At 46.6% G+C, this 27009-nt stretch overlaps 1 protein-coding gene across 5 annotated transcripts in view; it reads left to right on the top strand.

The window, feature by feature from the left end:
* Positions 1–27009, top strand: part of LCP2 (lymphocyte cytosolic protein 2) — an 888998-nt gene that overhangs the window by 825209 nt on the left and 36780 nt on the right. For all 5 annotated transcript variants that reach the window (XM_030211064.1, XM_030211063.1, XM_030211062.1 and 2 more), the window contains one exon: positions 231–386. In XM_030211064.1, coding sequence (XP_030066924.1) covers positions 231–386 — 156 coding nt within the window. The remainder of the gene's footprint in view (positions 1–230; positions 387–27009) is intronic.

The raw sequence follows: 27009 nt of genomic DNA, 5'->3' as shown, positions 1-27009 counted from the left end.
CTCCCCCTGCTGGTTGATGGACACAACCCATACGTAATGGCTTCATCTGCTATGACTAAAGGAAAGAAAATTATCATGGTAAGAACCTAATTTTCCCGTTGAGATGACAGGATGGCCATGTCTCTGTTCTTTGCTGTCTCCACTTTCTGTTAACCTTTGTGGATTTCTGTAGAGTTCTTTTCTTCTCTTTTGCTGTCAGAATAATATTCACCCATTCTTGTGTTTATCAGGATGGCGCCTTCCTAGTGAGGAACAGCTCCAAACGAAGCATATCTCACCCTTATGTGCTGATGGTATTATATAAAAATAAAGTCTACAACATCCAGATCCGCTATGATGAAAAAGACAGTATTTATTTGTTGGGAACTGGACTTCGAGGAAAAGAGGTGCTGTATCATTCTTTACACAGTGATCATGCCACAATTAATTAAGAAAAGGGCCTGCTCAATGTCTCAGAATTAGCAGTTCTCCAATGCATTGTTTGGGGGGGGGGGGAGAGTTTTCTTAAATATAAGTCTCCCCCAAAAAATATGGGTATTAAAGCATCTATTTTCACTGCTCTGAAAAGCCCTAGTTCAGTGGATTCCACTTAAAAAAAAAATCTTCAGGACAAAGCTGAATGTTCCCAGAACATGACTTAATTACATAGGACAGAACATACTGAAGTGGGATAATGCTCTTCAGTGCAAAACATTCTTTAAAAAAACAAATGGAATTATTAGAAATAGAATCTATACTAGGTTTTAAAAACACCTAATAGTTTTAAACTTGTCATTTTATGCCCAATAAGATGAAAAGCAAAGTTGCTTACCTGTAAAACATTTTTTACGTAGACAGCATGATTGATCAGTAGTTAATATCATCACATGACACCAGGACAGAACCATTGTCTCAGGGCTCAGAACTATATGTAAAAGTTATGAGCATGGATGCTCCTTTCTGCATTCATTGTCTTGTAATCTCTGTTTATTACATATTCTGGGAAAGAATGCATCTGAGAGCCGGGATAGTGTGTATACGTGTCTTCTCTTTTCTGTAGACAGCAGAACTGAACCCAGCACATCCAAGCTTAGACCTATTCAGTATTGTAGGTAATTTGCTCATTATCCAGGAATTGTCCATTCACTGATATCATTGTGAGAGTTGCTGAAATTGATACCGCTGTACCGCTGGAAGATTCGATGATCGAGATGAAGGCGTAGTTTCGGCTTTGTACTCAGTTGTTCTTTGTCTTAGTTGCTTGTGATTTTCTTTGCTTTATAGGATGTTCCTGTCCTGATTTAGATTGTAAGCTCTTTTAAGCAGGGACTGTCTTTTCTTCATGTTCAATTGTGAAGCGCTGCATATGACTGGTAGCGCTATAGAAATGATTTGTAGTAGTAGACATTGATTCTAAGGCTAAATTCTGCATTAAGTAAGTGGAGGATTGGGTAGCAACACATGTTGAAATTGAACCTAGAAAAAAAATCTCTCTCATTCAATCCTCAACAGGTTGCCTTGTGTCCGACTGTATATATAAACGGCTCCTATTTCTGGTTGAATCAGAGTTAAAAATATTGGCAGTAATTTTGGATACTAAACTTTCTTTTGAGAATCATGTGGCTCTGTTAACAAAAAAGGAAAGTTAGACATTGTTTTGAACCAGTGCAATTTAGATTGTTTGTCCAAGCCATGATCTTAAGCCAACTGGATTATTGTAATGTACTCTTTGTGGGCTGCACACACATACTTTTGAAAAGGTTGCAGAACATCGCAATTAGATTGGTTTATTCGGCAAGACAGTTTGATAGGATGATTCCATTATTGGTTAAAGCCCATTGGTTACCAGTTCAAGCCAGTATGTCTTTTAAAGCATGTACAATTATTTTTAAGATATTACATGGCTTTGCACCACAATATATGTTGTTGCCGATAATTATTCCTAATTATGATAATATTATGTGATTGAGGGATATTTTGGTTTTACATTTACCTTTTTTTCAAGTTCATAGACTAAGAAAATGTGGGAAGCCAAATTTAGGCTCTTAGGTAGCAAACTCAAATCCAGAACCTCTAGGGTAGCTTTTTCAGAAGATCTCCCTGTTCCACTCGCAGGGCCCAAAAGACAGGCAGAGCTCCGGAGTCTCAATGCATGGATGACGTGATGGTGCAGGGAGGAAGGTTTTTATATTTGTAAGCCTATTCCGGAATGATGGCTCCACCTTAACCTGGGTGGAACCAGGCTGCTGGCATCGGCATTTAAAAAAAGAGATAACTACACAGCTGTTTGAGTGAATTTCTGGTTTAAAAGCTGTTTTAAGTGGTATAATACAGCTTTGGTGATAGATATTTGGTTGTTTAGGTCTTTCCACCACCCACCCCAGGGTTGACACTTCCTATATAGTTTGTCTAAATATACTGTTTATCACCAAGTTTATCTCCAATAATTAATTCTACCCAAATTATAGCTGTTTACTGAAAGTAACTAACTTGGTATCTAACTGGCTTGGTATCGGGTACCTTTCCTGCTTTAGATTTAAAAGATCTCTGTTATGATATTCACTAGTTGGTTACACTCTATATACCATTAATAAAAGAATATTTTACCTTCTCTTTCCCTTAAACTTGTTCATCAACTTACTACATGCTTTTCCCTTGCCCCCACTTCAAAAGGGATCATAGTCTTACTGATTATATATCCACTATAGAAAGCTAGCCTTTCTGGCACTGTTAACAGTAGCAGTTTTGGAAAGATAATCAGGAAATCATTGTCAATTAACTGTTACCCATAGATTGAGATCAGGTTATCCTGGGTCTGCAGAGACCTGCTTCTCAAAAAACTACAGACTGCCCAGAACACAGCAGCTCGACTAATCTGCGGTGCATCAAAGTTCACAAGTTCCAGACCACTTCGTGAGAAATTACACTGGCTTCCTGTACAGGTGCGAATAACTTTTAAAATTTGCACCTTAGTCCATAAGATCCTCTACGGAGAAGCTCCAGCTTATATGGATGCCCTTGTCAACTTGCCACCAAGGAATTCACTTAGATCTTCTCGTTCATACTTAAATCTCCATTACCCTGTGTGTTCTGGTCTCAAGTATAAAACCACTTACACATCCACCTTTTCCTACATCAGCACTCATTTATGGAATGCATTGCCTAAATCTGTAAAAACAGTTCAAGATCATCTGACTTTCAGGAAATATCTCAAGACCTACTTATTTGGGCAAGCTTACCCTAAAGATCCAGTCCTGCATCCGTGATTCCTGGACTACAAATCCTATAAAGATCTTGTGAAATCAATTACTTTATCTTACCCCTGTAACTTTACGCCATCCATATCACTTTCACTTTATTGTAATTTACTGTTTGTTTCCTAAATGTTGTAAGCCACATTGAGCCTGCCAGTGGTGGGAAAATGTGGGGTATAAATGCTATAAAATAAATAAATAAATAAATAATAAATTGTCCCTCGAATTAGGCCTATAACCAAACACAAAATCAGAGGAGGAAAAAAAATCCTATACCCTGAAAGGGAAACCAAAATCACTGAATATCCCATCAATAGGTAAGGAAGTACCCTGCATTTCACCCACAGAGTAACCCTGAATAGGTTTTTAGACCTTACACTAAAACTACCTGCTTCCTATATCCCACAGAACAGGTGTGGGAAAAAATAGGGTTGGAACTTTGATAGGCCATTTCTCATATCCTTTATCCACAAGTACAACAGCTCCTACACTTGAAGTATGCCAAAGAAACAACAAACCCTTAAAGTTGCAGCTGCTTTTTAACATATTTATAAATGACCTAGAGATAGGAGTAACTAGTGAGGTAATTACATTTACTGACGACACAAAGTTATTCAAAGTCGTTAAATCACGGGAGGATTGAGAAAAATTACAAGACGACCTTACGAGACTGGGTGTCTAAATGGCAGATGAAGTTTAATGTGAGCAAAGTGCAAAGTGATGCATGTGGGAAAGAGGAACCCAAATTATTGCTACGTTATGCAAGGTTCCACGTTAGGAGTCACAGGCCAAGAAAGGGGTCTAGGTGTCGTCATTGATGATGTGTTGAAACCTTCTGCTCAGTGTGCTGCTGCGGCTAAGAAAGCAAATAGAATGTTAGGTATTATTAGGAAAGGAATGGTGCGACTGCACCTCGAATATTGTGTTCAATTCTGGTCACTGCATCTCAAAAAAGATATAGTGGAATTAGAAAAGGTACAGAGAAGGGCGACAAAAATGATAAACGGGATGGGACGACTTCCCTATGAGGAAAGGCTAAAGCGGCTAGGGCTCTTCAGCTTGGAGAAAAGGCGGCTGAGAGGAGAGGTCTATAAAATAATGAGTGGAGTTGAACGGGTAGATGTGAAGTGTCTGTTTACGCTTTCCAAAAAACTAGGACTAGGGGGCATGCGATGAAGCTACAATGTAGTAAATTTAAAACGAATCAGAGAAAATGTTTCTTCACTCAACGTGTAACTAAACTCTGGAATTGATTGCCAGAGAATGTGGTAAAGGCGGTTAGCTTAACGGAGTTTTAAAAGGTTTGAACAGCTTCCTAAAGGAAAAGTCCATAGACCATTATTAAATGGACTTGGGGAAAATCCACAGTCTCTGGGATAAGCAGTATAAAATGTTTTGTACTTTTGGGGGATCTTGCCAGGTATTTGTGACCTGGATTGGCCACTGTTGGAAACAGGATGCTGGGCTTGATGGACCTTTGGTCTTTCCCAGTATGGCAATACTTATGTACTTATGTAGCTCTCATTACAGTTTCTGTCTCTGACCAGACTGAATGCTTGGACAAAGGCAAGATTATGGTTTCATGTGATAAATGTATGCACACTGAATCCCTCATGAAAGAAGCACAAGAATTAAGAGAGGAGGCGGCAAGACTAAGAAACATTTGTGACAACCAGAAATTCATCACAGAGATGCAAGCTGAAAAATTGGGGACTTCCAGCAAAGGGAGAGAAGATATTGAGCAGACAGAACACAGATGAACTCAGGCCACCAGATCCTGTAAGATCAACCCTCCAACTTCATCCCCTGTTGAACTGAAGAATCGGTTCGCAGCCCTAGAGGCAGAAGAACTAGAAACATTTCAAAAACAGGAGGAAACAACAATCAAAACTCCCAACACCACTGGACAAGTGATCAATAAGACGTGAAAGGTAGTGGTGGTTGGAGATTAACTTCTGAGGGGTACTGAGGCACCTATATGCCAGTCCAGGGGGGTCACGTGATGCAGCGTTGCTGAACAGACGTCGCAAGTCCCGGCTCCGAGCCTGACTCTTCTTAATCTTAAAAATTAACCCACATAAAGCTCACCGAAAGAAAGCTAAATCGAGTGGAGGCACCACGGAACATCCGCGCTCCAATCTAGGTGGAGAACGAGGTTGAAGGAGGAGGTGTGCGTGTGGTATGCCCGCGAAAAGCCGGTTCAGCAAGAAGACCCGCATGCAGGAAGTAAGACCCAAATGGAGGCGGTACAAGAGACCGCGGGGGTGGTGAGTCAGCCTGCTGCAGTAACGCAAGAGCTTATATCTCAGGTCACGGCGGTGCTGGAGGAAAAGCTATCAAAATTTCAAGCATCGGTAGACCAGATACGTGAGGCAGTGGAACGGCAGAGCGCCAGGTTACAACAAGCAGAGGAGAGGATTTCCCGACAAGAAGACAGATCGGAAGCTGCAGATGTCAGAATAGAGGCGCTAGAACAAAAATGTATGAGACTGATGCAGCAAGTAGATGAGCAAGAAAATAGAAGCAGGAGAAAAAACCTGAGAATCATCGGATTACCGGAATCTGTTAAAGATAAAGACTTATGGAAGCTGGTGGAAAGCTGGCTGCCTGAGCAATTGGGCATACATTCCCCCGAACAGCCTCTGAGGATTGAGAGAGTTCATAGAATTGGGCCAGTGAGAGAGGGAGATCAGCGTCCACGGCCAGTGATTGTCAAGATTCTCAATTATGCGGATAAGGAAAGTATACTGCAAGCTTACAGAAGGAAGAAAGCGGTGGAATATGAGGGGAATAAGCTACTCCTCTTTCAGGATTACCCAGCAGTGGTCTCAGAGCAGCGCCGGAAGATGGGGCAGCAATGCAAGCGGCTGTTTGACAAGGGAGTTAAATTTGCGCTGCTGTTCCCGGCCAAAGTGAGGGTTCTGCAGCACAACAAGGTACTGTTTTTCACTGATCCTAAGGAACTTGGCTCCTTTGTGGACCGGCTGCCAGCGTAAGAACGGAGGAGATGTGCCGACAGTAACAGCCAGGTTATTTGCTCATAACTGAATAGTAAAAAAGAAAGGCAGGTGCTGAGAGGCCTCAAACGACAGAGAGCAGCTAGCATAGCAGCATGATGGAAGAGATCCAGACCTGGTATGATTGTTTAGTTGCTGGAGGCGGGAAGCTGTGGCTAGTGGTCGACAGAGCACTACTCTTGCTATAGTGACTTGAGTCTGGGGCCTTAAATCAGTAATCAGTGTGAAGATTCAGTTATGATTTTGAGAAACCTGTGAGACACTAAAGACGAGCCAGGAGAGACTCATATGGGGGGTTGCTTTACCAAATGTTATGACTTGTTCTATTTTTGTTTTTTATGGTGCTGTTTTTGATAATCTTCTTTTTATCCTGTCTTTATTCCTCTCATTATATGTTGCAAGGGGTAACAGATATGCTGTCAAGGAAAGTTTCTAGATTGTTCTATGAACGAGGGGTTGGAGGCGTTAGGGTAAGAGGTGCGGAGGTTAGAGGGATAGGAGAGTTACATGCAATAGGGGGAGTCGGGTGGAGGGAGGGGAGCGGGGGAAGGGTGCTTTAAGTGGGGAATGAATGTTGTGGACTGGATATGGGTGCGGAAGGTGTGATCCAGAGGGGGATGTATGAAGGGGGGGAGGGAGGCTGGAGGTGGTGCGGTCTCTTTAGGGGGGAGGGGGAAGGGGAGGGTACGTCCACTGTAGTGATGCTTAGGGTTCTCATAGAAGCTGCTGTTGGAGATAGGTTTTCTTGGGGGGTCCAGCTGGGAGGCCCTCTGAGGGATGTTAGAAGATCACAAAACATTTTTCTTAGAATAGCACTCTTACCCCCAGATGGCTAAGCTGAAAATTGTAACATTAAATGTGAATGGAGTCCATTCACCAGTAAAAAGGTACAAGATATTGCAGGCGTTAAGGAAGCAACACACTGACATTGCACTCCTCCAGGAAACACACAGGGAACACAGAGCTTGTCAAATTAAAACGTGATTGGGTGGGGGATGTTTATTATGCTTCTTACAATGGCAGGCAGAGGGGAGTGGCTATATTAGTAAAGAAGAATCTGGCATTTGATATGCATAGGTTGTATCGTGACCCAGATGGACGTTTTGTGATAGCAGCGGGAGTCTTACAAGGGGCAAAAGTGGCCTTATGCAGCATATATGCACCTAACATCTATTCACAGAAATTTTTTACACTCCTGGCTGCTAAACTAGTCATGTTCAACGAATATCCACTTATACTGGGAGGTGATTTCAATATCACAAGTGACCCGCTGATAGATTGTAAGCCCCCAAAGAAGGCGGGAAAAGATCACGAAGGGAAGGGAGTGAATTTTATATCAAGTGAGCTAGGGGTGACACTTGAGCTACACATTTTATTCCCACCCACACGGAGTCCATGCGCGCCTTGACTATATTCTAGTGGCCCAATCTTTGGTGAGAGGAGTTGAGAGCACGGAGATTGGGGAATCAGTTGTTTCAGATCATGCACTTGTGTGGGTTCAGATACGATGGGAAGAACAGACAGGTACGGCATGGTGGCGCATGAATCTTGCTCTGTACCAGGACAGGGACTTCTGTAAGTATTTAAGGCAGGTCTGGATGGATTACCTAGAGGAAAACAAGACTCAACCAGTAAACGATAGAATATTCTGGGAAGCTGCCAAGGTAGTGGTGCGGGGCAAGATCATGACATATACAGCGGCCATGCGTAAAAAGCGGGAGTCGGAGCTGAAGAGCCTGTTGGTCAAACTGAAGGAGGTGAGGAGGCTATTTATCCTAACCTCAACAGTGACAGCAAGAGAAGAATACATGGTGGTACGGAAACAGGTGCAGGCAATACTGGATGCATGGGCATTGTATGATATCAGGCTTTATAAATATCTCCTGCATCGCTGGGGTAGCAAAACGGGCAAACTCTTAGCGTCTTTGATCCAGCAGAGATCCGGGAAAAGTTTCATCAGTAAGATCAGGAATAGTACCGGGGGAACTCAAGTGGGGCGGGATAAGATTCAACAAGAATTTGTGCGTTTCTACTCTGCTTTGTATGCTAAAGGCTCATTCTCTGAGAGTGACTGCCAGAAATGTTTTGATAAGATACAGGTCGTTGACATCAGAACAGGTGGCGAGCCTTAACGCACAGATGCAGGGTAAGGAGGTACAGAGAGTTATAAAGCGGCTGAAGTTGGCAAAAGCACCAGGTCCAGATGGCCTAGGCACAGAGTTTTATAAAATCTTACAAGATCTAATAGTTCAGCCTTTTGTTGCTATGTGCGATGAGGTGCGAGCATCAAGGAACATGGGATCATATCTGAATCATGTGTTTGTTACAGTATTGCCAAAACCTGGTAAAGATCCTAAATTGGTGGGATCCTATAGACCCATCTCACTCCTGAATCAGGATGTAAAATTTATGGCAGCTGTGTTGGCAGAGAGGTTAGGTGAGTTGGTACCTTGTCTGGTACACAATGATCAGGTGGGTTTTGTGAAAGGGAGATTCGCCTCAGCCAACATTTTGAAAGTGAGCAGAGCAGTGGCATAGGAAGGGCGGGGCGGTGGGGGCGGTCCGCCCCGGGTGTCAGCGGGTGGGGGGTGCTCTGGACAGCCCTCGTCTCCTGCCCCCTTCGTTTTTTTTTAATCCATTGTAGCGACGCAGGCAGCGCTTCGCGTCTGCCCTGCGTGTGCTGTGAAGATAGAAAATCACCTCGTTAGCGTCGGGCCTTCCCCGTTGTGTCCCGCCCTTGAGGAAATAGGAAGTTACCTCAGAAGAGGGCGGGACACAACGGGGGAAGGCCCGACGCTAACGAGGTGATTTTCTATCTTCACAGCACACGCAGGGCAGACGCGAAGCGCTGCCTGCGTCGCTGCAATGGATTAAAAAAAAAAACGAAGGGTGATGGCAGGAGACAGGGCTCTGTCAGCTCTCCACGAGGGGGGACGGGACCGGGTCGGGGGGGGGGGTCAGATGGGAGAGGGGGAGCTCAGAGGGGAGAAGGGGATTGCTCAGAGGGGAGAAGGGGTGGGGGAGCTCAGATGGGAGAAGGAGTGGGGGTGTTCAGAGGGGACAAGGGGATTGGGAAGGGTGGGGGAGCCCAGAGGGGAGAAGGGGATTGGGGAGGGAGGGTGGGTGAGCCCAGAGGGGTTCTCAGATGGGTGCTCGGAGGGGAGAAGGGGATTGGGGAGGGTGGGTGCGCCCAGAGGGGTTCTCAGATGGGTGCTTGGAGGGGAGAAGGGGATTGGGGAGGGGTGGGGGTGCTCAGAGGGGAGTGCTCAGATGGGAAGAAGGGGATTGGGGAGGGGTGGGGGTGCTCAGAGGGGAGTGCTCAGATGGGAGAAGGGGTCTGAAGCTGGAACTGGGGTCTGACAAGGGGCAGGAGGGAAAATGGGTCCATGCCTGGGGCAGGTGGGAGAATGGGTCTGGGGCTGAAAAGGGGGGATGCAAGGCATGTGGTGGATGAAGGGGGCTGGAACTGGGGGCTGAAAAGGGGACAGGGAGAAGTGGCTGGGGGCTGAAGCTCGGGACTAATGGAAGAAAAGGGCTGGGGACTGGTGGGATAGTGGGGCTGAAAAGGGGGGCAGGTGGGAGATGTGGGCTGGGGCTGGAACCAGGGGCTGGTGGAATAAGGGGGCTGGAACTGGGGGCTGAAAAGAGGGGGCATAGAGAGAGGGGATATACCCTGGATGGAAGGGGGGAGTGTGAGGGAGGGCAGACCCTGGATGGATGGATGGATGGATGGATGGGAGAGGGAGGGCAGACGGATTGAAGGGGCAGAGAGAAAGGGCAGATGGTGGGTGGAAGGGGGAGAGAGAAAGAGGGCAGACTGGGGCAAATGGTGGATGGAAGGGGCAGAGAGGGCAGACAGTGGATGGAAGGGACATTAGAGAGGGCAGACACTGGATGGCAGAGAGAGAGAGAGTGAAGACAGATGCTGGATGGAAGGAAGACTGAAAAGAAGATGAGGAAAGCAGAAACCAGAGACAACAAACTGTAAATAAAATACATATTTTTATTTTTTTGCTTTAACATGTAAATAAGGTAATCTTTTTATTGGACTAATTTTAATACATTTTGACTTAACTTTCAGAGAACAAAATCCCCTTCCTCAGGTCAGGATAGGATACTGTAACAGCACTATACTGTATTGACCTGAGGAAGGAGATTTTGGCCCCTGGAAGCTAAATGTATTAGTCCAATAAAATGGTATTTTATTTTCTGTATTTGTTTTATTTCTATTTGTTAATTTGTAAAGTGGTGATTGGTATTTGTTAGTTTTTTCAAATTTACATCTGCTGTCTTTATATTTTGCACAGTACTAGGGGACATTTTCTGTTTCTTTGGTGTTGCATTGTATACAGAGTCTGGCATCGGGGGTTCAGTTTAATTTTTGTCTAAATAGAAAGTTTATTATTACTTATTCTATAGTGGATTAGGGTGTATCTGTGTTTGTGAAAAAGACATGGCTTTCGGTTGGCATTGACTGTGCAGGATGGACCATCTGTACTAATTTGTCTGTTTTCGTTTTACAATAGCTGAATTGATGTTCTACTGCTCACTGTAGTGTTTAAGATGCTTTCCTTTTCCTTGTGTGACTCGTACAAATTACTGCTTATGGTATGGTATAATTGCTCTATAGGTCCTGAGTGTTTTGTATTCTCGGCATGCCTAGTACTGGATTTGGGGGGGGGGGGGGGGTGTTAAAAAAATGACCAGCCCCGGGTGTCAACTACCCTAGCTACGCCACTGGAGTAGAGTATTATTCGAGGGCACTAGGAAAGGGGGAGGTAAGATCTTGGTAAGCCTCGATGCGGAAAAGGCCTTCGATAAAGTAGTATGGGAATATTTGTTTTGGGTAATGGGGCGGTATGGTATAAAGGGAGAGTTCCTGGACTGGATAAAGATGTTATACACTAACCCAACGGCTCAAATTGTGATCAATGACTCGTTGACCCCGGTGCTGCCTCTGTGGGGAGGTACGAGACAGGAGTGTCCCTTGTCGCCTCTGTTATTTGTTTTGAGTTTGGAACCACTGGCAGCCCGAATAAGACAAGAACCGACCCTGAAAGGGGTGTGTGTAGGCGAAATGGAACATCGTATTAATTTATTCGCGGATGATATGTTATTGCTTCTTGATAATGCGTCCACAGGAATTTTTTCAGTAATGGAAACCATACTACTACTACTACTACTATTTAGCATTTCTATAGCGCTACAAGGCATACGCAGCGCTGTACAAACATAGAAGAAAGACAGTCCCTGCTCAAAGAGCTTACAATCTAATAGACAAAAAATAAATAAAGTAAGCAAATCAAATCAATTAATGTGAACGGGAAGGAAGAGAGGAGGGGGTAGGTGGAGGCGAGTGGTTACAAGTGGTTACGAGTCAAAAGCAATGTCAAAGAGGTGGGTTTTCAGTCTAGATTTAAAGGTGGCCAAGGATGGGGCAAGACGTAGGGGCTCAGGAAGTTTATTCCAGGCGTAGGGTGCAGCGAGACAGAAGGCGCGAAGTCTGGAGTTGGCAGTAGTGGAGAAGGGAACAGATAAGAAGGATTTATCCATGGAGCGGAGTGCACGGGAAGGGGTGTAGGGAAGGACGAGTGTGGAGAGATACTGGGGAGCAGCAGAGTGAGTACATTTATAGGTTAGTAGAAGAAGTTTGAACAGGATGCGAAAACGGATAGGGAGCCAGTGAAGGGTCTTGAGGAGAGGGGTAGTATGAGTAAAGCGACCCTGGCGGAAGATGAGACGGGCAGCAGAGTTTTGAACTGACTGGAGAGGGGAGAGGTGACTAAGTGGGAGGCCAGCAAGAAGCAGATTGCAGTAGTCTAAACGAGAGGTGACAAGGGTGTGGATGAGGGTTTTGGTAGAGTGCTCGGAAAGAAAGGGGCGGATTTTACGGATGTTGTAAAGAAAGAAACGACAGGTCTTGGCGGTCTGCTGGATATGAGCAGAGAAGGAGAGAGAAGAGTCAAAGATGACTCCAAGGTTTCGAGCTGAGGAGACAGGGAGAATGAGAGAGCCATCAACAGAAATAGAAAATGGGGGGAGCGGGGAGGTGGGTTTGGGGGGGAAAATGAGAAGCTCGGTTTGGAGCTTTTTCAGGGCTCAGTATTAACTTTGGCAAGTCGGAGGCATTGCCGATCAGCAATCCATGCACTAGTTTGAAGGTGTCCAATTTTCCTTTAATTTGGGCAAAGACTGGGATAAAGTACTTGGGAGTACATTTGAGTGCGGCCACAGAGTGGGTTTATAAGAAAAACGTTGTAGAGAGACTGGAAGAAATTAAGAGACTATCAGCCTTATTTTCAAAAGAGAAAGACGCCCATATTTCGACCCAAATCGGGAGATGGGCGTCTTTCTCCCATGGGCGCCCAAATCGGTATAATTGAAAGCCGATTTTGGGCGTCTTCAACTGCAATCTGTCGTGGAAACGGGCAAAGTTGATGGGGCATGGTGAAGGCGGGACTGGGGCGTGTTTATCGGTGATCTCAATGCTAGAGCATATCCAGCCTGATGCGTACAGAAGTTAGCACCGTCCCTGTCTATGTTATAAGGGGACTGCCAGCAGAGATAAAATCCAGACTCCCTGAGAGGGCTGCAAGGTGAGCTGCTGCCCTAAGCTTTTGCACCTAATGCTGGTAGTTGAAGGGGATCCAACAGAGGAGTGTGAGATATGAGATCATTTCCAGCTTGAGAAACAGCAAAGTCAGCTTCGCCCCTGCCTGTGATAACAGGGGACTGCCGGCAGAGATAAAATCCAGACTCCCCGAGAGGGCTACAAGATGATCTATTGCCTTGAGCTGTTGTACCTAATGTTGGTAGTTGAAGGGGTGATGACAGTGGCGTTTGGGATACGAGAGCTTTCCAGCCTGATGACCAGAGAAGTGCCTGCAATGTCAGCTGACTGCTGGCGGAGATAAAATGTAGCCTCCCCAAGAGGGTTGGAAGATGTGCTACTGCCCTAAGCTCTTGTTCCTGAAGCTGGCAATTGAAAGGGAGTTGACAGAGGTGTATGGGATATGAGAGCATTTCCAGAATGATGAGTAGGGAGGTTAGCTCTGCTCTTGCATGTGATGTCAGGGGGCTGTAGGCAGAGATAAGATCCAGCCTCCCCAACAAGGCTGCAAGGTAAGCTGCTGTCTTATGCTGTTATTCTTAATGCTGGTAGTTGAAGGGGAGCTGACAGGGGTGTTTGGGATGTGAGAATGTTTCCAGTCTGATGAGTGGAAAAGTTAGCTCTGCCCCTGTGCTTGATGTCAGAGGATTGCAGACAAAGAAAAAAAATCCAGCCTCCCCAAAAGAGTGGGGACCTCAACTTTGCCTTTTGTAGAATTTCAAGAGTTTCTGGATATCTGAGGATTTTAACAACAAACGGACAAGGCAAAGCTTGCATCGCCGGTTTGCCAGAAGGGACCCTATCCAGCTTATTTTCGAAAGAGAAAGACGCCCATATTTGGACCCAAATCGGGAGATGGGCGCCTTTCTCCCGTGGGCGCCCAAATCGGTATAATCGAAAGCCGATTTTGGCCGTCTCCAACTGCAATCTGTCGTGGGAACGGACAAAGTTGACGGGGCGTGTTGGAGGTGTGGTGAAGGTGGGACTGGGGCGTGTTTATTGGCTGAGGAGAGATGGGCGCGCTCGGCCAATAATGGAAAAAAGAAGGGCGCCAGAAGCAAGAATTTGGGTCACTTGTTCTGGACCCTTTTTTTCACGAAGTCCCCAAAAAGTGCCCCAACTGCCCAGATGACCACCGGAGGGAATCAGGGATGACCTCCCCTGACTCCCCCAGAGGTCACTAACCCCCTCCCACCCAAAAAAAAGTTTTAAAACTTTTTTTCCAGCCTGTATGCCAGCCTCAAATGTTATACCCAGCTCCATGACAGCAGTATGCAGGTCCTTGGAGCAGTTGTTAGTGGGTGCAGTGGACTTCAGCCAGGTGGACCCAGGCCCACCCCCCCCCCCCCCCACCTGTTACATTTGTGGTGGTAAATGGGAGCGCTCCAAACTGCCCACAAAACCCACTGTACCCACATCTAGGTGCCCCCCTTCGGCCATAAGTGCTATGGTAATGGTGTAGAGTTGTGGGCAGTGGGTTTTGGGGGGGATTTGGGGGGCTCAGCACCCAAGGGAAGGAAGCTATGGACTTGGGAGGCATTTTAATTGTTTTTAAATTGGTACAAGTGCCCCCTAGGGTGCCCGGTTGGGGTCCTGGCATGTGAGGGGGACCAGTGCACTACAAATTCTGGCCCCTCCCACGACCAAATGCCTTGGATTTGTTCGTTTTTGAGCTGGGCGCCTTCGGTTTCCATTATCGCTGAAAAACGATACCGCCCAGCTCAAATCCGCCCAAATGCGATGCATTTGCCCAGCACAAACCGTGGAGGAGTGGCCTAGTGGTTAGTGTGGTGGACTTTGGTCCTGGGGAACTGGGTTCAATTCCCACTGCAGGCACAGGCAGCTCCTTGTGACTCTGGGCAAGTCACTTAACCCTCCATTGCCCCAGGTACAAATAAGTACCTGTATATAATATGTAAGCCACACTGAACCTGCTATGAGTGGAAAAGCACGGGGTACAAATGTAACAAAAAAAATTATCGAAAAAAAGATGGACGCCCATCTTTTTCGAAAATACAGTCTGGCCCTCCCCTTCACGTACCCGTCCTCGGAGATAGACTTCCATGGAGAAGGGCGTTCGATTATGCCCCTCTATGTGCCCTTTCAATTTCAAATGGCGCGCGCCAAACCGAATATCAAGCAGGGCAGGAAGCAAGTTTTGCAGGTAAGAAATAGGATCTAAACCTTTGGTCCCTTCACGAATTCCGAGGATCCATATGTTGTTGCGTCTGGCTCTATTATTTAAATCCTCCAACTCTGTTTTTAAGGTAATTATTTCCTTAGTAGTTTTCCTCAGCGAAGTAATCTCTTGTGTGTTGGCTTCACAGCTCAGAGATAATGATTCCAAACGAGTTTGCATTTGTAAAAGCTGAGCCATAATATCTCCTACCTCTTCTCTTAATTGATTCAGCGAGGATTTGAGTCTTGCAGTAGCCCCCGATGCGATAGTAGTTCCCTCATTATTGATTGTATCTTCCGGTTCTACTTCAGCAGTGCTGGTCAGATCTTGCTGGAGCTTTTTTGAAGTTGGTGAGTGTGAATATTTACTATCCGACTTTGGAGGTTTTGGTGGTATAATTCCAAATGTAAATTTCACCAAATAGATTTAGGATTTTCGTCATAAATAGATGGCAATCTGCAGGATTCTACTTTCCCAAACGGGAGACGAGCAGGCAGTCATTTTATTCGCGCTCGCTAGCGCACCCACCACTGCTTATTTCTAGAAGAAGTTCTGAGAGAAGCGGACATCTCTGTGGATGAGTGACATTTTATTCTGAGCTGGTAACTTAAAGATTAGGATTTGAAAGAGAAATTGTAGGATATTGATAAACACAGTTAGAATTTTAAAATAAAAAAGGCAAACTTTATTAGCTAGTCTCCATACCCATACCCATTTCCCCATAGTTTTAAAACTTGAATTTTCTGCCACAACATTAACAGATAGTCTCTAGAAGGCACGGAATGGCCCAGTTAAGTCTTAGAAAGAAACTTAAAAAAAAAGAGAGGGAAACAAGTATTATTAACTAGTTTCCATAGTGTACAATCCCTTTTCCCTACAGTTTTAAACTGAAAATTTCTCTAGAGGTAGAAACTTAACAGCCAAGAGTATAAAAAGGACAGTAGCAAGGCTTGAACTGACCTAAAAGAAGGTTATTCTCTGATCTGCCTGCTGGAGAGTTAGAACTGCAGTTGACCTGAATTAGGTGTTAATTAAGGTGTGAGGAAGTAGAATAGTTGCTAAGGTTAATAAAACCAATGTGATTACAGGGCTAGCTTCAAAGGGTTTGTTTGAAATAGTCTCCTTAGAATTCAAACTATATAGAGAGGAAAGGTCCCACTTAACTTTCTTTCTGAGAAGTTCTGAGAGAAGACGACAATAGTGAACACTATTTTGCTTTGTGTCTTGTCAAGATTGGGATTTAAAGGAGGAATTGTAGGTTTGTGATAGGCAGAAAAAAAATTAAAAAGCAAGATTTATCAACTAATCTCCACACTCATTTTCCCCCTAGTTTAAAGGTAATCAATAGAAATAAAACATGGAAAAGAAAATAAGATGATACCTTTTTTATTGGACATAACTTAATACAGTTCCTCAGTTTTTCCAGATCTGAATTGTATGTCACTACAAGGGACATACAATCCAGAGCTGGAAAAACTGAGGAAAATCATAAGAGATCTACAGCCGCTACTCCAAGAGTAATTCATCCTCTTGGAGTAGCGGCTGTAGATCTCTTATGATTTTCCTCAGTTTTTCCAGCTCTAGATTGTGTGTCTCTTATGATTTTCCTCAGTTTTTCCAGCTCTGGATTGTATGTCACTACAAGGGACATACAATCCAGAGCTGGAAAAACTGAGGAAAATCATAAGAGATCTACAGCCAAGAGGATGAATTACTGAAAGAGATATTCCCATCCCCACCAGTGCTGGCCTTCCGACAGCCACCCAACTTAAAACACAAGCTAATTAGAAGTAAACTCCCAACACAGACTGAAAAAGAAGAGAAGGGCACATTTCCCTGTAATATATCCAGCTGCAAGCTATGCCAAAACATTTCACAGGACCCCACAGTCATTCACAAAGGAAAAATATTCAACATAAAGGAATCTTTCACATGCTCATCTTCCAATGTGGTATATATCATTCAGTGTAAAAAAATGTAACGAAGGATGCTATATTGGAGAAACAGGACAGATGCTTAAGACAAGATTTAATCTACTTAGACATCACATGAAGAAAGCCGGTGCCAGTCAGGTTCCCACCCCTGTGGGCGAGCACTTTACAAGACCGGAACACTGTACCAGTGATTTCATAGTAAGAATCCTGAAAGGTAACTTTAAAACAATACAGGAATGTAAGACCTTTGAATTCAGAATGATTGAATATTTTGACACCCAACAGACAGGACTTAACAAGGACCTGGGTTTTCTAGCCCATTATAAACCATAAGGTTGTATTTCTCCGTTTATCACCCTCCTCTCACCTACCCACACCCATCCTGTTAGACTATCAATGAAATGCTTTGATGTCCCCATGCATACCTCCTACCCACCCCCACCCTCCCATCCTGTCAAAGTAATGCTTGGATGTTTCACTTATATATACTATCTGCTACCACATTTGCTTATTTCCGATCTGACGAAGAAGGGCAACCTTCGAAAGCTAATCAAGAAATGTATTAAGTTATGTCCAATAAAAAAGGTATCATCTTATGTTCTTTTCCATGTTTTATTTTGTTTGATTTCTATTGATAAACTATAACAAGAAAAGGAAAATAGACCTGTTACAAAGGCCACCCAGGAAAGATTCCCGGGTCCTTATAAAGGAGATAGCTGATGATGTCACACAGGGCAATGACGCTTGGAAGCAGAGACACCAAAGCGAGGCTTGGCTAGCTGGAACATCAACAGCAGGAAAAGAGTCTGGAGGGGGTCACAGAGCCAGATACAGAAAATCAGGAGGTCTGGACATAAAGGCACGGCCACAGCCGCGGAAGATTTGGGAGAGACACCGTGCCGGAAAATGGTATTCAAAGCTGACAACTCAGAGAAACAGAATGAAATCTCTATAAACCTGGAGGATGTAATGGGGCAATTTGACAAATTGAAGAGTAGCAAATCTCCTGGACCAGATGATATTCATTCCAGAGTACTGATAGAATTGAAAAATGAGCTTGCGGAACTATTGTTAGTAATATGTAATTTATCTGTAAAATCTAGTGTGGTACTAGAAGATTGGAGGGTGGTCAATGTAATGCTGATATTTAAAAAAGGTTCCAGAAGGGATCTGGGAAATTATAGACCAGTGAGCCTGATATCGGTGCTGGGCAAAATGGTAGAGACAGTTATAAAGAACAAAATTACAGAGCATATTCAAAACATGAATTAATGAGACAAAGCCAACATGGATTTAATGAAGGGAATCTTGCCTCACCAATCTATTACATTTCTTTCAAGGAGTGAACAAACATGTGGATAAAGGTGCGCCGGTTGATATCTGGATCTTCAAAAGGTGTTTGACAAAGTACATCATACAAGACTCCAGAAGAAATTGGAGAGTCAAGGGATAGGAGTTAGTGTCCTATTGTGCATTAGAAACTGGTTAAAATATAGAAAACAGAGTACATAAGTAATGCCACACTGGGAAAAGAGCAAGGGTCCATCGAGCCCAACATCCTGTCCATGACAGCGGCCAATCCAGGCCAAGGGCACCTGGCAAGCTTCCCAAACGTACAAACATTCTATACATGTTATTCATGGAATTGTGGATTTTTCCCACGTCCATTTAGTAGCGGTTTATGGACTTGTCTTTTAGGAAACCATCTAACCCCTTTTTAAACTCTGCCAAGCTAACCGCCTTCACCATGTTCTCTGGCAACGAATTCCAGAGTTTAATTACGCGTTGGGTGAAGAAAAATTTTCTCCGATTTGTTTTAAATTTACTACACTGTAGTTTCATTGCATGCCCCCTAGTCCTAGTATTTTTGGAAAGCGTGAACAGACGCTTCACATCCACCTATTCCACTCCACTCATTATTTTTTATACCTCTATCAGTAATCTCAATGGAGAAGGGTAGATATTGGGGTTCCCCAGGGGTCTGAGCTGGGACCGCTGCTTTTTAACATATTTATAAATGATCTAGAGACGGGAGTAACTAGTGAGGTAATTAAATTTGCTGACGACACAAAGTTTTCAAAGTTGGTAAATCACGAAAGGATTGTGAAAAATTACAAGAGGAACTTATGAGACTGGGTGTCTAAATGGCAGATGGCGTTTAATGTGAGCAAATGCAAAGTGATGCATGTGGGAAAGAGGAACTTGAATTATAGGTACATAATTCAAGGTTCCACATTAGGAGTCACCGACCAAGATAGGGATCTCGGCTTCATCATTGATTATATGTTGAAACCCTCTACTCAGTGTGCTGTGGCGGCTAAGTAAGCAAATAGAATGTTAGGTATTATTAGGAAAGGAATGGAAAACAAAAATGAGGCTGATATAATGCCTTTGTATCAGTCCATGGTGCGACCGCACCTCGAATATTGTTTTCAATTCTGGTCACCGTATTTCAAAAAGATATAGTGGAATTAGAAAAGGTAGAGAGAAGGGCGACGAAAATGATAAAGGGGATGGGACGATTTCTCTATGAGGAAAGGCTGAAGCGGCTAGGGCTCTTCAGTTTGGAGAAGCTGAGGGGAGATATGATAGAGGTCTATAAAATAATGAGTGGAGTGGAACGGGTAGACATGAATCGTTTGTTTACTCCTTCCAAAAATACTAGGACTAGGGGGCATGCGATGAAGCTACAAAGGTAAAATTATGTATAATCATACCTGATAATTTTCTTTCCATTAATCATAGCTGATCAATCCATAGACTGGTGGGTTGTGTCCATCTACCAGCAGGTGGAGATAGAGAGCAAACTTTTGCCTCCCTATATGTGGTCATGTGCTGCCGGAAACTCCTCAGTATGTCGATATCAAAGCTCCATCCGCAGGACTCAGCACTTAGAGAATTACACCCACGAAGGGACACTCTGCCCAGCTCACCACCGCCGAAACGGGGGAGGGGAATTAACCCAGCTCATCCCCACACAAGTGGGGGAGGGGAATCCGTCCAGCTCATCCCCGCGGAGCGGGGGAGGGACACCACACCCGCCGATGCGGGGGGATCTGGCTTATCCTGCAACCGCAACCGCGGGAGGAGCTGACTGACCCTAACACCGCCGAAGCGGGAGGGGTACAAAGCTGCCCTACAGCCGCACGAAGCGGGAGGGAGTGCCGGCAGAATTTATGTCTCAATCCAGCCCCGTAAAACGGAGGGGAGAGGAATGCAGCAGCTCACTGTAACACAAACTCGTCTCAACTCTTGAAGAATCCAAGTGAAAGAAGAACTTGAACACGAAGTCCTCCTGAAGTAACTGAAGGCTAAACTTGAACCTAAAATTCAACCAGAATATAAACAGTACAGATATCTGGGAGGGGCTATGGATTGATCAGCTATGATTAATGGAAAGAAAATTATCAGGTATGATTATACATAATTTTACCTTCCATATCATCAAGCTGATCAATCCATAGACTGGTGGGATGTACCGAAGCAGTACTCACCCAGGGCGGGACATTGAAATCCCTGACCGCAACACTGAAGCTCCAAACCGGGCCTCCGCCCGTGCAGCCACAGTCAAACGGTAATGCTTGGAGAATGTATGAGCCGAAGCCCAAGTTGCCGCCTTGCATATCTCTTCCAAGGAGACGGATCCGCCCTCTGCCATCGAGGCCGCCTGAGCTCTCGTGGAGTGAGCCTTCAGCTGGATAGGCGGCACCTTCCCCGCGGCCACATAAGCCGCTGCAATGGCTTCCTTGACCCATCTTGCCACTGTAGGCTTAGCAGCCTGCAGACCCTTACGAGGACCTGCAAACAGGACAAACAGATGATCCGATTTCCGGAAATCATTGGTCACTTCCAAGTATCTGATGATGACTCGTCTCACATCCAGATATTTAAGAGCAGAGTACTCCTCTGGGTAGTCCTCCCTACGAAAGGAAGGGAGACAGAGCTGCTGATTCACATGGAAGCGAGAACCAATCTTGGGCAGGAAGGAAGGCACTGTGCGAATAGTCACTCCTGCCTCAGTGAACTGCAGAAAAGGCTCTCGACATGAGAGCGCCTGGAGCTCGGAAACTCTTCTGGCTGAAGTGATAGCCACCAAAAAGACTGCTTTCAACGTCAGGTCTTTCAGAGATGCCCTCGACAAGGGTTCCAAAGGCGGCTTCTGCAATGCTCTTAGCACCAGGTTGAGATTCCACGCAGGCACCACTGAGTGCAGAGGAGGGCGCAGGTGATTAACTCCCTTGAGAAAGCGCACCACATCTGGCTGCGAAGCCAGGGAAACACCCTTCAGGCGGCCCCTGAAGCAAGCCAGAGCCGCTACCTGGACTTTAAGGGAACTGAGCGACAGGCCTTTCTCCAGACCTTCTTGCAGGAACGCCAACACTGAAGAAATTGGAGCAGTGAAGGGAGAAAGTGAGCCTGCTTCACACCATGCTGCAAAGATACGCCAAACCCTGGCGTAAGCAGTAGAAGTAGAGCGCTTCCTCGCTCTCAGCATAGTGGCGATGACCTTGTCTGAGAAGCCCTTCTTCCTCAGACGCTGCCGCTCAATAGCCAGGCCGTAAGACCAAAGGGAGAGGGATCCTCCATCACCACGGGACCCTGATGTAACAGGCCCTGCTCCACTGACAGCCGCAGAGGATCGTCGACTGAGAGCCTGAACAAGTCCGCATACCAGGGACGTCTGGGCCAATCCGGACCCACCAGGATTACCCTGCCGGGATGCTTTGCCACCCGGTCTAGCACCCTGCCCAACATGGGCCAGGGCGGGAACACAGAGGAGCTCTTGTGTCGGCCACTGTTGGAGAAGAGCATCTACTCCCAGGGATCGAGGGTCCCGTCCTCTGCTGAAAAAGCGCGGCACTTGGCAATTGGCCGATGACGCCATCAGATCTAGGCTCGGCTGGCCCCAGCGCTTCGTGATGTCCAAGAACGCCTGAGCAGATAGTTGCCACTCTCCGGGCTCCAAGGTATGGCGACTGAGAAAGTCCGCCTTGACATTCATGACTCCGGCAATGTGGGCCGCTGAAAGCTGCTCCAGGTTCGCTTCCGCCCACTGGCAAAGACTCATAGCCTCCTTGGCTAGAGGGCGCTCTTGGTACCTCCCTGGCGGTTGATATAGGCCACAGCCGTGGCATTGTCCGACAGGACCCGTACAGGCTTCAACACCAGTACCGGGATGAACTCCAATAACACCAACCGAATGGCTCTGAGTTCCAGGAGGTTGATAGACCACTTGCCTCTGCAGGAGACTAGAGCCCCTGCGCTGTCCTTCCCAAGCAGTGGGCTCCCCAGCCCATCAAAGAGGCGTCTGTCGTGACGACAATCCACTCCGGGGTCACCAGAGGCAATCCTGCAGACAACTTGTCTGTCTGCGTCCACCAGCTCAGCGCCTTGCGCACTGCTGGGTCCACGGGAAGGCGCACAGCATAATCCTCCGACATCGGAGTCCAGCGCAGCAGCAGAGATAGCTGTAGTGGTCTCATATGAGCCCTGGCCCAGGGCACTACTTCCATCGTGGCCGTCATAGAGCCCAACAGCTGCACGTAGTCCCAAGCCCGAATAGGAGAGGCTACTAGGAACTAGTCCACCTGAGCCTGAAGCTTGACAATCCGATTGTCTGGCAGGAACACTCTGCCCACTTGGGTGTCGAATCGAACTTCCAGATACACCAGGGACTGAGTCGGGCGCAGCTGGCTCTTCTTCCAGTTGATGATCCATCCCAGGGAGCTCAAAAGAGCAATTACCCGGTCCATAGCTTTGCCGCACTCTGCATAAGAGGGGGCTCGGATCAACCAGTCGTCCAGATAAGGATGGACTTGTACTCCTTCCTTTAGCAGGAAGGCCGCTATGACCCCCATTACTTTGGAAAAGGTCCGCGGAGCAGTAGCCAACCCGAAAGGGAGGGCTCTGAACTGGAAGTGTCGTCTCAGGACTGTAAAACGCAGAAAGCGTTGGAGAGGAGGCCAGATGGGAATATGCAGGTACGCTTCCTTGATGTCCAAGGAAGCCAAGAACTCTCCTGCCTTCACTGCCGCTATAACAGAGCGGAGAGTCTCCATGCGAAAGTGCCTCACTTTCCAGGCCCGATTGACCCCTTTGAGGTCGAGGATAGGCCGGACAGAACCTCCTTTCTTTGGAACCACAAAGTAAATGGAGTAACGTCCCTTGCCAATCTGATTTTTTGGCACCGGAACGACCGCACCCCGGCGGATCAGGTTGTCCAAGGTCTGCTGCACTACCACAGCTTGACCGGAGACTTGCAGGGAGAGAGTACAAACCCGTCTCTTAAGGGTTGGCAGAACTCTAGCTTGTAGCCGTCTCTGATGACTTCCAGCACCCACGCGTCTGAAGTTATAGTGGTCCACTCGCCCAGAAACGAGGACAGCCGTCCTCCAATCTGCACTGGGGCGTGGACCAAGGCCCCGTCATTGGGTACGAGACCCTGGGGGAGGACCGGAGGGAGCACCTCCGGGACGGCGGTCTCTGCGAAAGGAATGCTGCTTGGGGGAGAAATTCCTCTTGAAGGAAGAGGGGGCAGAGGAACCCGACTTGCCCGGGCGGTACCGATGGGCTTCCTGCAACCGTCCTCTGGAGGAATCGGGACGAGTACTAACCCGAGCCCTGACCTCTGGTAATTTCTTGCCCTTAGACGTGCCGAGATCGGTCACGATTTTGTCCAGCTCGACCCCAAAGAGCAGCTTGCCTTTAAAAGGCAATCTAGCCAGGCGGGATTTAGAGGCGTGGTCAGCAGACCAATGTTTCAGCCAAAGCCACCGCCGCGCAGAGACTGTCTGAGCCATGCCTTTAGCTGAGGCTCTCCAGACATCATACAGCAAGTCTGCCAAATAGGCTAAGCCCGATTCCAGGGCCGGCCAATCAGCCCTCAAGGAATGATCCGAGGGGGAAACCCGCTGCACCATAGTCCGGCACGCCCTGGCCACATAGGAGCCGCAAACTGAGGCCTGCAAACTTAAAGCAGCTGCCTCAAAGGACGACCTTAAGGCCGCCTCCAATCTTCTGTCTTGGGCGTCCTTTAGGGCCGTGCCACCTTCCACCGGCAACGCCGTTTCTTAGTCACCGCAGTGATTAAAGAATCCACGGTAGGCCACAGATAGGCCTCACGTTCACTCACAGCCAAAGGATAGAGGCGGGACATAGCCCTAGCCACTTTAAGGCTCGTTTCCGGGACATCCCATTGAGCCGCAATTAAGGTGTGCATGGCATCATGCACGTGGAAGGTTCTAGGCGGGCGCTTCGCCCCCAGCATAATGGCAGAGCCAACAGGGGCTGAGGGAGAGACGTCCTCCGGAGAGGAAATCTTCAAAGTGTCCATGGCCTGTAACAACAGGTTGGGCAAATCCTCTGGGCTAAAAAGCCGCGCTGCAGAGGGGTCATCCGCTCCAGCCGAGCGGGGATCTATCTCCTCCAAGGAATCCGCAAAGGATCGTTGGGAGACCTCAGACACGCTGCCCTCATCTACATCGGAGGAGACAAAGTCCTCCAAGGCCTGGAAATCAACCCGAGGGCGTTTACCTCTGGGAACCTCAACCTCTTTATCAGAAGAGGGAGCAGGGGCAGCGTTTTGCATGAGGAAAGCCTGATGCAGCAGCAAAACAAACTCGGGGGAGAAACCCCCCAGACTGTGCACTTCCGCAGCCTGGGCAACAGCCCTAGACGCACTCTCAACCGGCGCTCGCAATAGCGGGGGAGAGACATGCTGCGCATTCCAAAATGGCGTCCGGCGCGAAACTCCGTGAAGGAGCCGCGCGGGAAGAACGGCGCTTAACTTTAGCCGCTTTTGTGCCGTCGCCCAAATTAAGGGCGTTCATGGCATTAATGTCTCCAACCTCAAGGGCGGCCCCGAAGAAGCCGTCCGAGCCGCGTGGCCGGCCAAGATGGTGGAGGCGAGGAGCGGGGGATGGGCGTTTATGGCGGGAAAAAACCGCCACGCCGGAGGAACGACCGAGACATTCATCGGTCACTAAACTATCACCCATCAAGGGCGAATCAGGTTGTAAAACCCCCGCATCCCCTCTAGAAGCGCTCCAGCGATCCGGGGAGCGACCCTTTGCGCCCTCGCCCTCCGACGCCATTGCCACGAGGAGAAGAATCGGGGAACCCCCTGCCCGCTATAAAAAGGTAAAATTACCTGCTTGCCGCTCCGAGCTGTAACGAACTGGTGTCCCAGTGAGTAGCTGCAATGAACGTTTAAAGAAACGTCGAATTAAACGCCTTTAAAGACGTTTAAAAATATATATATATATATTTTTTTTTTTTTTAAACGGAGCCAGCGGGAGGGGGGAGAAAAGGAGGGACCTGGCACCACCAGGTTTGCACTTGCTCAAAAGAGCCCTCAACCCCAGGCCTCAACAAAACCTAAGGATTAGGCTTGGAGGCCTAGCCAGAGCTGCTGCTGTGTGTGACCACCACCTGCTGAGATAGAGAACATACTGAGGAGTTTCCGGCAGCACATGACCACATATAGGGAGGCAAAAGTTTGCTCTCTATCTCCACCTGCTGGTAGATGGACACAACCCACCAGTCTATGGATTGATCAGCTTGATGATATGGAAGTAGTAAATTTAAAATGAATTGCAGAATTTTTTTCTTCAATCAACGTGTAATTAAACTCTGGAATTCGTTGCTAGGCGGTTAGCTTAGCAGAGTTTTAAAATGGTTTGGACGGCTTCATAAGGAAAAGTTGATAGACCATTATTAAATTGGATGTTGGGAAAATCCACTATTTCTGGGATAAGCAGTATAGAATGTTTTGTACTTTTTTGGGATGTAGCCAGGTATTTGTGACCTGGATTGGCCACTGTTGGAAACAGGATGCTGGGCTTGATGGACCTTTGGTCTGTCCCAGTATGGCAATACTTAGGTACTTATATGTACAAATTCAACACGCATGTTAGGTTAATTATGAGACTTAGCTAGACAAACCTTGCTGTGTTAATCATCTTCCACCAAAGACTGACCAAACTATATTTGGGCAAATCATATCCTAACAAAATGAGACAGCACAGACAGCATTCCTGGTGTGTGGTTAAACTTTGATGTCAGCCCCCTTCTCCCAGTCCCCTAAAACTAAAAGTAGATAGCACTGTAACAAAACCCTATCTCCTGCCATCAGTTTAATAAAAGAGAAAAAGTGGTTAGTACTGTCCCAAAATCCACTCCACGTCCCTTTCCCCAACAAATGTATTTACTTAAGAAAAATTTATCTTGTATTATCTTACCATTCTAGAAAAAGGTGCCCAACCATTCCTTTGCTTTTAAAAAGAAAACATATCCGCCTACCCAACCTTGGGGTCATTCTAGACCCCCACCTGACCCTTGAGCTCCAAGTCTTGTCCGTCACGAAGCGCATGTTCCTTTCCATGAGGTCCCTTAAGCGTATTAAGCAGTACCTTCCTTTTGACCTGCTCAGGATGCTAATCCACTCACCAGGGCCGTGCCAAGGGTCTCTGGTGCCCCCCTGCAGACTATCAGTTGGTGCCCCCCCCCCCCCCCCCCGTCTCGCTTCTTCATTAGATGTTTCTCCATTGCTACCTGTCTTTCCTTTAGACTGAAAACTACAGGCCCAGCCAGACCTGACAAAAGGGTGTACCACACCCTTCAATGTCAAGCATATACTAGAAAACTGTAAATTAGCTTACACAGGAAAGAAGTTTAAAAAAATAAACACAATTCCTGCTGTTTCTTAACACTGCTTTCCAGAGAAAGCACTGCCTTTATAAAGAGGCTTTTCAGTGGGACTTAGCCTATTAAAAACTATTAGCATAATTAGGAATGGCCAGCCCTTGTAACTGCAGAGACCTAAGCTTTGATTATGCATGTTCCTGTCTTTGTTACAGTGGGGGGGGGGGGGGGGGGGGGTCTCTTCATCTCATTTACACAGTGTGACCTCCCCTGGCTCACTGGGAGCCCAGTCTCTTGAAGACTGCTATACATTGCAAAATAAGATAGCAGATGTAAATTCTCAAAGTGGACATATTCCAAACACTAAAATGAAAATAAAAAGATTTTTTTCTAC

The sequence above is a fragment of the Microcaecilia unicolor genome, chromosome 8 (genome assembly GCF_901765095.1).
Source record: "Microcaecilia unicolor chromosome 8, aMicUni1.1, whole genome shotgun sequence".
Lineage (NCBI taxonomy): Eukaryota > Metazoa > Chordata > Amphibia > Gymnophiona > Siphonopidae > Microcaecilia > Microcaecilia unicolor.
The sequence above is the reverse complement of the archived record's forward strand: the minus strand, read 5'-3'. Positions and strand labels throughout refer to the sequence as shown.